Raw genomic sequence first — 13,551 nt, 5'->3', positions numbered from 1 at the left:
CTGACCAGGGATCAAATCCGCGTCCCCTGCATTGTAAGGAGGATTCTTTACCACTGGACCGCCAGGGAAGTCCCACCCCTCCCCTTTTAATAGTGTTTAGAAGACTGTAGGTTCAGAACACTGATGGATTCAAAATACGTGAGTATAAAAAACTGACAATTTCTAGCCATGATAGGAATTGCACTGGATACAGGCAGGCTGCAAAGCTTGGACCATCTAAGCCAAAGGTTTGGTACTATACAGATCATTTTCTCCAGACATAATGCAGTCAGCAGAATTCAGTAGCAAAATGATAGCTTTAAAAAAACATATTTGGAAATTAGCCTCACTTCTAAACTCATGGATCAACAAGGAATCATAATGAAGATGAAAAACTTAAAACTGAAAGAGTAATGAAAAAGTTCTATCGAAACCTACAGACTGGGCTTCCCTGGTGGCGCAGTGGTTGAGAGTCTGCCTGCCGATGCAGGGGACACGGGTTCGTGCCCCGGTCCGGGAGGATCCCACATGCCGCAGAGTGGCTGGGCCCGTGAGCCATGGCTGCTGAGCCTGCGCGTCCGGAGCCTGTGCTCCACAACGGGAGAGGCCACAACAGTCAGAGGCCCGCGTACCGCAAAACAAAAACAAAACAAAAAAAACCTACAGACTGCAACTAAACCAGTGCTTAGAGCTCTGGTCGCCATCTTACACAGACCCTTTCAGATCACGAGAAGTAATGCTTCCCAACTCATGAAGTCAAGCAAAGTATGAAAGAAAAAATAGTTGTAGGCTAATTTCACATGTGCGTCTATATGTAGAGCACTTTAAAGTTAAAAGCTAGCAAACCAAATCCAGCAATGTGTTTTTAAGTCATGACCAAGGACGTATCGCATGAATGTAAGGATGTTATAACATTGTAAAGATTATTGAAGGTAATTCACAGATAAAAGGATAAAAACCCTTTGGACCTTCGGTAGACAGAAAAGCATTTGATAAAAATTAAAGTTGTTTGTGACTATTTAGCAACCTAGGAATAGAAAATAGCTACTGATAAAAGTGTCTACTGAAAGTCTACAGCAGACTTTATTCTTAACGGTGAAGCATTATTTTGAAGAAATAGTCCCTTCAAAAACATGACCCAGACAGCGAACCCTGCAGTGACTGCTTCTCTTCAGCACTGTGCTGCTGGTCTTAGCACATGCAGCATAAATAAAAACAGATTTGAAAGAGATAAAATGGTTACTGTTTGTTTGTAGGTTATGATTTTCTACATAAAAAATTCCAGTGGAATCCATAGGTAAATATTAGAATTATGAGGAAAGTTTAACAAGTTTACTGGATGAACCCACAAATCAATTGCACCTTATAAGCCAACACAAGATGTCTTAGATGTGTCCCTCCCCCTTTTTAAATGAAAAGTTAAACGTTGTCGATAACTAAGACTGAAAAAAAACAAAGGCCTAAATAAATAGGGAGATATACCATGTTTGCTATGGGACGGTATCTTTGGCATTTCTTAACAAATTAATCTATAAAATGAACGTATTTCTCATCAAAATCCCAATGGAGTTTTTATGAAAGGGAGAAGCAGATTGTGAGAGTCCCAGAGAAAGACCAAGGGGAGCCAAGAATAGCCAAGATCATGTTAAAGAGAGTAAAGTAAGGGGGCTTCACGGTATTAGGCAGCAAGACTCACTATTATTGAGATGATGCGTGTGACCTAGGCACAGAGTTGTACAAACAGATAGACAGACAGACCCCCTACACTTACGTGTTAGGGTGACATAAGCTGGTGAGGAAGGAAGGGACTAATAAATAGTGATTATCCAATGTTGGAGAAAAATAAGATTAAATCTCTCTCTCAACATAAGTATGAAAGGCAAAACTACAACTTTCAGAAGACAGCATAAGAGAGTATCTTACAACTTTATGGTAAAGAGTTTCTTAACCATAAAAAAGCCAAACCATAAGGGGAAAGATTAATAAATTTGACTTTATTTAATTTCTAGTATTCCAAAAGACACAATAAAATGAAAAGACAAGCCGTAACCAGCAAAGAAACATGCAGTAGCAGGATATAGGAAGAACCTAATATCAAAGGAAGAGACACAATCTAATAATAACTTTTTTAATTGACAAAGAGTACAAACAAGCCATTATTGGTGGAGGAAAACAAGGAGCAGACTAACGGGTCAGCCTCAGCCTCGCGTCAGTGACAGTAATGATTCAGTGCTATTCCATGCATTTTTGTTTGGTTGTTTGTTGTTTTGGCTGTGCCATGAGGCATGTGGGATCTTAGTTCCCCAAATAGGGATGGAACCCATGCCCCCTGCAGTGGGAGTGCAGTCTTAACCACAGGAACGCCAGGAAAGTCCCTCCATGCATGTTAATCTATTAATTCCTATCTAAATTGTTACAGAAAATAGAAAAAGTGCAAAAGCTGCCTTTATCTTTTTATGAGGCAGTGAAATCTTAATTCCAAAACAAATAAGGATAATTACGGAAAATGATCAGCTTATGTCACTTACAAGCAAATTAAATGCAAACATCCTATATAAAATATTTGCTAACTGAACCCGACAGTATACTAAAATTAATTCATAATGATCAGTTAGAGTTTATCCCTGGACTGCAAGGATGGTTCAGCATCAAGAAATCTGTCAGTGTAATTCACTGCATATTAATAGAGTGAAAGAAGGTCATTTGATGTCTTTGATGAAGCTTTTGAAAAAAGCTATATATGATTAAAACACTGAGCAAATCAGGAAGAGAAATGAATTTCCTTAACTTGGTAAAAGCTAAATACCAAAACACTACACCAAAAACTGTACTTAATGAAGAAATTTTAGTTGCATTAACTTTCATGGAAGGAGCAAATAGGGATGCCCATTGTCACTGCCACTGTATAGGCAGTCCTGGGGAGTGTTAAGAAGAAAGGAAAAAGAAATAGAGGTATAGGTAAAGATGAGATGGGAAGTGATGAAACTGATTATTTGCAGGTGATAATGATCAACTACAGCTAGGTCAGTAGCAGACTTGTAAGATTTCAGCAAAGCTGCCAGGTAAGAGAGCAATTTAAAAAATCAGTAGCCTTTCTCTACATCAGTAATAGGCAACTAGGTTGCATATAGAATAAAAAGGAAAGTGCCAGTCACAAAATACATCCAACTATAAATTATTTAGGAATTATCTTAACCCAGATATCTATAGAGAAAACTCGAAAGTGCTAATAAGAGGAGCCACAGAAGAAGATCTGGACAAGTGAAGGCCATCACGAGATGGGACAGCTCAGTGCTGCAGAGACACCCACCATCACCAAATTAATCTGTAAGTTTAGTGCAGTCCCAGTCACAATTTCAGTTGGATTTTTAAGACACTTGATAAGCATATTCTAAAATTCATGTGGAATAAAAAGTTTCCCAAATTGCTTAGAGAGCCATAGAAAGGTTAAATAAGAGACTTACCCTGGCAGTACTGGTCATGCTGCAAAGTGAAAATACTTAAAACAGTGTAATATTAGCACACAGATAGCTAAAGGGGCCACTGTGGTGAGAGGGAGCTCAGTCCCAAGGCGGATGGCGCAGCAGGTGACGGAGGCGGGCTCACTCAGTGAAGCCTGAGCACGAAGGGTGAGAGCACACGTGCAGCGCCTCCTGTGTGCCCGGCGCTGTGCCAGATGTTTTTCACGTGTTAGCTCGTTTCTTTCTTTCAAGGACCCTATAAGTACCATGGCTATCCTCCCACTTTCCAGATGACGAAAATGATATACTGGAGTTAAGTGATGTGGCCAGAGTCTCATGGTAGTTAGAAGAAAATGCAGTGTATCCTGACCTGTGGACAGAAAAGGACTTCTTTTTCAAAACAAAACAAAGCAACCTCAAAAAAAAAGCAACCTCCAAAAGCATAAACCTCATGCAAAGAATAGAATTGGATTACATCAAATTTAAGAATTTCTGGCTAATAAAGTATTGTAGACAAAATTAAGAGACAGATGGCAAATTGAGGGGGGGAAAGCTTACAGCTGTAAATCAGTCAGAAATTAACATTTAATATTCAAACCAGTAAGGAAGAGATGTAGAAAACCCAAATCAGAAAATGGGCAAAAAATATCATTAGGCAGTTTACAGACAAGGAAACCCAAAGGGGCAAAACTAAGAAGAGATACTCAAAACTCATTCATATCAGACACCTCTTACTAGACTGGCAGGAATTGGAAAGGTGGGAAATGCTGAGTATTGGTGGGGCTCTGGGGCTACAGGAGTCCTGTCGCCCTGCTGGTGGGCATGCTGGCTGGAAGGATGACCAGCATTTTCCACTCCTGGGTGTAGAGCCCCGAGAAGTGTCCCAGCGGGTCCACTGGGGCCCCAGCAGGCAGTGGCAGCGTTGCAGCCCTGTGCACAGAGGCACCGGTCGCTGTGAGAACGTGGTAGAACGGGAGGTGTGCACCGTGGGATGCTGTGCTACAGGCAGCAGGAAAAGATGGCCCTCCAGACTGTGCTGGTACAGAGATAAATGCAGGGAGGTGTGCGGTTCCAGGTCAGTGATGTGTCTCAGAATACACGCACAAGAATGAAAGTAACATGTATTGAACACATCAGGATAGTTGCTTTGGTGGGCAGGGAGTGGAGAATGGGGATAAATTAGGAGGAGTAATGAACTAGACTTCCGTTCACTTTCCTCCTTGTAAGTTGCCAGACCCGTCTGAAAGCCACCGAGAAGTCATCCTAAAGTGAGGTTTTTCCTAAGCAAATCTGGGACAGGACCCCACACTGAGAATGATGGACTGTCCCAGAGGGAACCTTTAGCTGCCCTTAAGCTCAATTTAGTGCCGTCTTGAATTGTGTCAAAATGGGAATGCCAGACACAAGATAGGCAGAAGTCTAAATTCCCCGCCCACAGACAGTTGACAGCATTTGCTCCTTGTCTTTCTCTGCAAGAGCTCTATCTAAGGGGAAAATCATCCTTTCATGTTTTGTTTCCCCAAGCCTCTCTGTGACCCCTCAGGACCAGTTTTTACCTTTCTGGCCACTGTTCCTGGCTCTCTTTCCCTCATGGTTTGTCCTTCTCACGCAGTCAGAGGACAGCTCGGGAGCTCACCCTGGCTCAGGCTGCGTGGCTCACGCGACGTCAGCCAGCAAGCTGGTGGGGGATTGGCCCTGAAGGCAGAAATCTTGAACTAAAGACTCATTCCTTCAAACAGGTTCCTTTGACACCTTCACCGAGTCTGCAGTTCTGCTTATGTGCAGTCGTGGACATATTATTCCCCCAAATACCTCATTTATAGGAGTATTCTGAAACTCTTGTACATTTCTTTTTCTGTTTTGCACACTTGGCTTCAGAGTGTTGAAATCCTACCGGTATGTACAGTGATGGGGGACCATTCTTTACCAGACACCAGCTGCATTACATGGTCCCTCTTTCGGCTCCCAGTTGTGTGTGATCCTCCCCTTCCATGGTTTCCCAGTCGTGTCTGTGGTCCCTGTGATCCCACTCACCCACCAGCATGCTCAGCCCCGGGGCTTGGATCCATGGCCGCCATGACTTCCAGAGCCAAGTGCATGTGCCCTCCTCCTCCACCCGGTGCTGCCGCGTTGGGCGTTTAACGCTGCCTGTCGTCCTCTTTACTGCAGTGAGGAAGGAAAACTGTCTACCTCTCAAGATGCTGCTTGTAAAGATGTGGCGGAGAGCCTGGAGACGGCAGAGGGGAAGTCTGCAGCCCCCCGGCCCCCCAGCAGCAGCCCAGAGCAGAGGTAACCACCTGCTTCCGGCCATCCTGCCTGGGCCCTGCTCTGGCTTTGTCTCCTGGGAGCTGGGAGGGAAGCTGGTATGGCGGTGGGGGGTCGTTACCGTTGTCCCCAGGTGTTCAGTGACTTGCACAGAAGCATTTTCTCAGTTCCGAATGGTAATCAGGGTGACTGAGCTGAGAACTTAGACGTAACAGTTCATCTCCTACTGCAGAAACTGAAAACTAACTGGTTTTCGGAGATTCAGTAACATCACTGGCTCTTTGAGAAATTATTTGGGCTGGAAGGGTCTCTCATGCTGGCATATCCCCACCCCACCCACCCACCCCTTTTTTTTTTTCTTGATGAGGCACCAGGTTGAGGCTGATACTGAGCCCTTCCAGGATTGGGTTCCCTCAGTGCCATAGTCACCCAGCTGCCAGGCACACACAAGCGGCTCCCTAGTGCCCGGTTCCCACAGATGTGTCCACGTGACACACGGGAGGGCTTTCCTGGAGACCCTTTCATATGTGTGGCTAAATGCTCTCCACTCTCAGATGAGTCCCTCTTTGGTTTTGTTTTGCAAAATATTTATCTTGTCCGGATGAAGTGTGAAAATCCCACCACCAGAGCCAAGGGATTTGAAATGTGACGTTATCTGTCTAGTCACTTTTTTTTTGTTTTTTTTACGGTACGCGGGCCTCTCACTGTTGTGGCCTCTCCCGTCGCGGAGCACAGGCTCCGGATGCGCAGGCTCAGCGGCCATGGCTCACGGGCCCAGCTGCTCCGTGGCATGTGGGATATTCCCGGACCGGGGCACGAACCCGTGTCCCCTGCATCGGCAGGCGGACTCTCAACCACTGCGCCACCAGGGAAGCCCTCTAGTCACCTTTTGCTTAGACTGAGCCCGTGGTCTGGAGGGACAGGCCTAGCCAGAGCCCCAGCCCGCAAGGGCCACCCTGGGCTGTGTGCAGCCCCGCAGGCAGGGCGAGGGCGGCCTCCTGTTGCTCCAGAGCTTGTGTGGGAAGTTCAGGACTTGCCCTTGGACCACAAGGACCTTCGCTCAGTGCTGCGCAGACTGAACTGTTTTAATTAAATATATCCAAGTTTGTATATTCCTTCCATAAGGAATAAAGTAACTTTTAAAGCCATTTCCGAGAAGTACTTTCCCTCTCACCTGATGCCCCCAAATCTAGGCATTTTAGGGGCAGTGTAACCAGTGGGAACCAGCAGGGGGCACTCTCTGTTCACTGGTCAGTAAACCTGTATGTTCATAGTGTAGGAAACCCTGCTTTTGTTTCTCTCATGGAAATTACAGCTGGGATGAGGGGTTTGCTTTTGTAATTAAAAACTTGTGTGTGTGTGTATAAAACAAATTAATTATAAGAACTACTTGTGCGTGCTGGCTCTAGTGGTGGCTTTGGGAGGAGGAGACGGGATGGCACTCCGGCTGCAGGGGAGCCAGCCCCAGCTGTGCATCTAAGGGTTTGGGCAAGTCACTTTTTTGCCTAGGGTTTGGTATGTTTTTTCAAAGGTCCTCTGTAGGTGTAATAACCTAAGCAGTCATTGTCACCTCCCTAGTGTCTCCCTGTAAATTTCCTTTATATGGAGAGCTGCCTACAAGATATCTAACCTGTCCCACTTTGGAGTCGTTGCTCCTGGAGTATGTTCTTGGTTTCTCTGACATGAGTGATACAGCCAGCCTGTGGGATCGGTTACTGGGCTCTGGAGTGCAGAAGTGTTTGCCTCGGGGGACCCACTTGCTCTTCGTGCAGAGACACATCTGGGATGTGGAGCTCTGCCTCTCCTGATCTGCAGGACTCAGGCAGTGGAGGAGAAAGGTGGGGAGAGCCAGTGGGAGAAGAGGGGGCATCACTTGTCTGCCTGTCCTTCCTCCATCCAACACACATATGAGTGCAGCAGCCACTGGTTTAGGCCTGGTGATAAAACAGTAGCAAAACAGACCCCACAGATAACATATAGGGACATGAAGAATAAATAAAGCTGGATGAAGGAATAGAAGTCCCACTTTAGGTAGGGCAGTCGGGGCATCTGAGCTGCTGTTTTGGCGGGGACAGAGGTAGGTTTTCTGATGTGTCACATGTGCATTCTAAAAGCTTACGGCACTGTTGACAATGAAGATAGCCATTTGGGACTTTCTGTATGCAGTCTTACCGAGATGGTTCCTGTCACAACCAGATATTATTTTTGAGGTTGACAGATGTGCACTATTGCACGTAGAGCTTTTCATTGCCACAAAATTTTATTTTTCAGTATTAAGTATGCATGGTATCTGTGCCAGCAGTGTGCAAACAGGTACCTTGCATACGTTGTATACTTACCTCTTTGCAGGGGCGGGGGTTATTGTCCCCCTTTTACAGGGGGAGAAAACTGAGCTGAGAGAGGTTAAGACACAGCTTGTAAGTGGCGAAGGCAGGGCATGTGCCCGGCTGTGTCTGGTTCCAGAATGCTGGTGCCTGTGTCTCTGTGATACATTGAGACACCATGGAATGTAGGTAGAGTCTGCTGTGTGAGTGGAGCTAACTTCGTGGGTCTCTGTTAGGATTAGCAGGGGTCTGGAGCACTCTGTAAAGTTGGAGTGCCGGTTCAAGAGTGCTTGTGCTTCCCAATTTCAGCTCTAAACATCTTTTCCCAAGTCTCGTTCATAAGACGTAGGTCACGCTGTAGTTCGGCAGGAAGGTCCTGGGTACCCTGTCACCACTTTGTTCCTTTCATATCCCCCTCTCCCCCACCCCCGCCCCCCACAGCATCACCCCTGATGTTTGCTTCGGGGGAGCACGTGTTAAAGTGCACACCTTTGTTCTCAAAGTTGGTCCTTTTACAAACTTTTGTCGTTCCCCACCCCCAGCCCCCAGTAGCAAAATCCTATTTTTATCAAGTGAAATTTTATATGGATTGCAATATACAGAACAGAGAACGAGCTGTTTTGAAGGAGGGATGAGCAAATAGCTCCTGAAGGTTCGGGGACCACTGACCAGTCTGTCCCTGTGCTTCTGAGAGGCTGAGGCGTGGTGGGTCTCACGGAGCCCCCGCTCCTCTGCAGCCCTTGCTAAGTGCTTAGTTCACCGGAGCTGAAGCTTAGAGCTGTTCAGTTAGATTTTCTGGAGCTTTAGGGAAATGCATTTAAGAAGCATTTCATGAAGTAACTGCTGAGTGCAGGCTTTGTGCTAGGCACTGCGTAGACAATATTCAAATAAACGCTCCCCACCCTCGGGGAGCTACACGGAGTTGGTCTCACCCCGCAGGACTGAGCAGTCGAGCATGCCGGGCGATGCGGCGGTTAACGGCCCCGTATGATGAGCGAGCTCCGCTGCCGCCGCTGCTGCTGCTGACCGGGGACCGCAGGCGCCACCGTGCGGGGTCCAGGGCTGCGTCGGGAGCCCACCGAGCCACCGCTGCTGCACTCACTCTGCAAGGGATCAGGACCAGCAACCTTTATATTCTAGAGTCTAAGACGTTGTACAGAGAAACCCAGAAGTGTACAAATATTGCACATTGACAAATACCAAGAATTTTTGCGTATGTTTATATTGTATTGTTCTAAATAATGGGTAGCCTGTGAAATAAGATCTTGCCACCCATGTAATAATAGTAGTAATACTATAGTTAAAATGGCTGTAAGAATAGTTTTATAAAAGTGAATACACAGATCTATTGTATTTGAAACATAACTATTTGACAATTATTAGTGTGACCAAAGTATTAGGCAGTTTTCATACATTTTTCACCTTGTACAAAGTTCTGAATTCATTTTTCTTCCAGGTTGGCGAGGAGTTATAGGATTGAGATGCCCTCTAAGTGTTATTTTGGTTGTTCTAACTTACAAAAGTGATTTTGAATAAGAAATACTTGGTGTTCTTTTTATAACCAGTTTTTGATTGGTAACTGTTTTCTGTATTGTTTAAAGCGGATCAAAAAATGTAAGTCTATTGGTAGAGATTAAGTATTTATTGCTACAACTTAGTTGATAAATTGATGTTATTGTAAAGCCATATGTTCTGTTAAAGTCTTGTTTGCTTGAACTGATTATCCCTACAGGTGAAACACTAGAATATTTGGAGTGTACATGGCTTGTGGTTTGGGTTTTTTTTTGTTTTTGTTTTTTGTTTTGTTTTGGTTGTTCATCTGCCTTTTAACCCATTCACCAAAATTTACCTTGTTAACAAGCAACACCAATGAAAGTTTCAGAGCAATCTGCGTATCTCACATATCTAAATCATATTAGGCAAGTCAGTGGGAAAATGCTCGTGCTGCTAATGGAATTAGAGTGCGTTCATTTTACAGGCTAGTGTTTTTAAACTAGAAATCAAAATCCGGCACCTGAGCATGTTAATTGTTTTACTGTACCTTGTGAGGTTTTCACTCGTAAATTCTAAACCAGTGTATTTTTTTTTAAGAACTGGTTTGTGTACATATATAGTGATTATGGATACTAATTCAGTGTAATTTATAATTTTCTATGTCAGTATAAAAATACATCACAGCCTTCTCAAACAGCTGAAGCAATATATTGTATATTGCCATATTGTCTGGTGAAAGGGTTAAATTACTTCACCTCCTGCACTTTTAGATGCAAATCAGTTTTTCATTTCTGTAATAGAAAATTATTCACGTATTTTTACATCATTTGTTTTTCCTGACCAGTATTTAAAACCAAAAGGATATTCTGAAAAATGGCCAACGATTTTTTTTAGAAGTAGCATCCCAAGCAGCGTGCCTAAACATTACATTGCATATGGAAATAAAAAAATCAAATGTCTAATGCCTTATTTCTGATTTACTTTTCCATTGTAAATGGTGTGGAAACCTTTCATGAGGTTTCCCGAGGCAGACCTAGCCCTCAAGGACAGTGGAGTCGGCAGTGCCCCTGGGACAGACGGCAGGGCTGCTGTGCCTGGCCTTTGCGCGCCTCCTCAGGGACCCTTTCTGTTGGGAGCTCCTCTCAGAAGACACTGTCCTCGGGTGCTCTCCCCAGGACTCTAGCACTGCCAGAGGACAGGGCGCCCTTCGCTTGTCTCAAGGATGCTGACTGATGCGGCCCGGACCTCGGGGACTGTGGAAGGACGGCACGCTCTTGTCTCGCCTGGTGGAGAGCTTTGTGGGCACCGACCTGGCTCCAGGGGTGCACGCGCTGCCCCTGTACCATCTGGATTTGCTTGGCTTCTCCATCCCACCCAAGGTAAACACGGTGTCTTATTTCATCCCACCCACTGCTGATGAAAGGGCACTCAGGGTTTCTCCTTGGGGTGGTGTTTTGTTCTGCTCGACTCGCGTGGCAGGGAGGGGGCATGGGTGGGCAGCACAAAGGCTGTTGGGGGTGGGAGGGTGTCAGCCCCGGGGGCAGGAGTGAGCACAAGCTCACTGAGTTTCTACTTTCATTTCTGTGGGTTGGCCATACTGAATGCGAGACTAACAGATGTCTACTACACCATACCTGTATTAAAAAACGACAACAAAATAAAGCCTGATTCTTTGTTTCTAGAAGTCTTCTCTTGTACCTTGCTTGGGCTTTAATAACTAGACAGGGTGTGGGGCCTTAATGAGAGAACCACCATTGGTTTTTGACGGGTCAGGCTTCCTGACACCAGCTCTCGTGCTGCATGCACCAGATCCTGCGCCGGGGAGGCCGAGCAGCCGCACCCAGGAAAGAGCCTGCTGTCCGCGGGCTCGGGGGCTTGTCCTGCCCAAATGGCAGGAGCAGCCAGAGCCCGACGCGCAGGGGCTCCGTGTACTTTGTTCAGGGGATCTGCTGCGAGCTTGTGCTGTGTCTGTCCTCCGTGTATAACACCTCCCCAGCCTGGGGTTTTGGCATCCGGCCCCAGGAGGTAGCTTTGGAGGCAAAATTTCTCAGGTGTTCCATAGTGGTATTTAGAACGTGATGCTGTGTCACAGCTGCTCCTTTTCCCTCCTCCGTCTGTTCGCATAAGCAAGTGTCCCCCTGGCTGTTATCAATGCTCCCAGAGCCAGCTAGCCACCACGTCCCCCTGTGCTAGTCTGGGCACACACCTGTGGGCCCCCGGATGCCGCAGGCCCCGCTGAGCGCTCAGAGCCGTGGGCTCCGGGCCGGGGCTGGCATTCACTCACAGGCCGCCCCACCCACCCAGGATGGAGAGCTGCTTTTTGTCTCAGCTGCTTTTTCTGTCCGATGGGGAAACCACAGCCACGAATTCATGGATCTAAAGCACATAGAACAGTTCTTGCCTTACTGTAAACACTTCATAAATGTTAGTATGTGCTGTCTCCTCACTTCTCAACCCCCTAAGGTCACCTACTGGCCTTTCTAAATCCTGGCTTTGAGCCTGTGGTTCTGTTTGCAAGCTGAATCTCCAGAAAACTCAAGCACCTTCACTCCAGGCAGATGGATTTAGTCATTTTTCAGCTTCAGGGTCGGCTACCTCCCACGTGCCAGCTCTGGCCCAACACCTGTGTTTACAGGTGGTTTTCTTGGGACAGAGCTATGTCCCTTCGTTTGTCCATTGTCCACTGCTTTTGCACCACGGTGACAGGCCAGGAGTCGTGTTCCTTGTCTCGCTCCATAGCCGGTGTTCATTCTTTCCTTCGATTCGGTTTCTTCTCTCTGGATCCTGTTCCCGTCCTTACTGATACCTTTTTGGCTCGGCCATTCATTTTCAGCAGTCAGTGCGTGCTGGCTTTGCCCTTACCGTCTGTACCAATCGTTCATTACTTACATAATGAACAGACGACACAGTGCTGCCTTTGAATTTATTACCCTAGGTGGGTTCTAAATGCTTAAAGGCAGGGACCCCTCAGTTGACTATTTCATACTGCCTTCCGTAAGGCATTGAGTGGTTTGGTTTTGTTTCTCCTGTACAATTCTCCACTTGTTAACAGAAAACTGAGTTCTTAAAGCACTGTTCTAAAAGCTTTATGTGCATTAACTTGTTTTCACAGCAATTTTGTGAGATAGCTAGTTACCCTCATTTCACACGTGCATAAGAGGGACACGGAAGTTAAATAGTCTTGTGCAAGGATGCTCAGCCAGCAGGTGACAGAGTTGTGAAGATCAGGTGTAGCACGTTTACATGTATAACAGAACAGTGCTCGACTGTGTAAATGCTCAGTTAATACTAGCTGTTACAGTGCACTCCCAAACAAATCTTTCTGGTATTTTTTTCCTTAGAAGTTGTCAGTTTGATTTCAAAGTAGAGCAGTGAGTGGAGACTATGAAACAGCAAGTGTTTAACAGCCAGTAGAACAATAGAAATGTTACAGGCGTAGCGATGGACAAAGCCTGACAGCTGCAAGACAGTTTCAAAGCAGACCAGCGTAGGTACGTTTGATAAGCTTACAGGAGCAGAGGCGTTTGAGGGGCTTGTGGGAATGCGCCTTCTTGCTCCTGGATCTGACCCTCGACTGGCTGCTCTCATGATTCACTGGCAGAGTTGAGTAGTTGCAACAGAGGCCACATGGCCTGCAAACCGCAAAATATTTACTGTCTGGCCCTTATAGAAGAAGTTTGCTGAACCCTGAAATAGATCAATGAAATGGAATAGAATCCAGAAATAGACCCCACAAATACATGGTGAGTTGATTTTCAACAACAGTGCCGAGGCAGTTACATGGGAAAGGAAAGTCTTCTCAACCAGCGGTTGGATATCTGTATGTGAGGAAGTTAACCTTGACTCCTCTCCAACACCATATACAAAAACTAATACAAAATAGATGGTAGGGAGAATTCCCTGGAGGTCCAGTGGTTAGGACTCCGTGCTTTCACTGCCCAGGGCCCGGGTTCAGTCCCTTGGTCAGGGAACTAAGATCCCATGTAAGCTACATATCACGGCCAAAAAACAAAAAAATCTATGATAGG

The 13,551-nt window shown here is 45.9% G+C and overlaps 1 protein-coding gene across 19 annotated transcripts in view; it reads left to right on the top strand.

The window, feature by feature from the left end:
• PPP6R3 (protein phosphatase 6 regulatory subunit 3) overlaps positions 1-11,207 on the top strand; it is a 126,772-nt gene extending 115,565 nt beyond the window's left edge. For 10 of the 19 annotated variants that reach the window (XM_049712978.1, XM_049712977.1, XM_049712976.1 and 7 more), the window contains 3 exons: positions 5,319-5,336; positions 5,610-5,729; positions 8,969-11,207. In XM_049712978.1, coding sequence (XP_049568935.1) covers positions 5,319-5,336; positions 5,610-5,729; positions 8,969-9,020 — 190 coding nt within the window. In that variant the 3' untranslated portion in view covers positions 9,021-11,207. The remainder of the gene's footprint in view (positions 1-5,318; positions 5,337-5,609; positions 5,730-8,968) is intronic. The other 9 variants (XM_004278042.3, XM_033402462.2, XM_004278041.3 and 6 more) reach the window with 1 other exon arrangement.
• Positions 11,208-13,551: the final 2,344 nt, after the last annotated feature.

The sequence above is a fragment of the Orcinus orca genome, chromosome 8 (assembly GCF_937001465.1).
Source record: "Orcinus orca chromosome 8, mOrcOrc1.1, whole genome shotgun sequence".
In the NCBI taxonomy this organism is placed as follows: domain Eukaryota; kingdom Metazoa; phylum Chordata; class Mammalia; order Artiodactyla; family Delphinidae; genus Orcinus; species Orcinus orca.
Note: the sequence above shows the minus strand (reverse complement) of the source record. Positions and strands in the feature narration are given on the sequence as shown.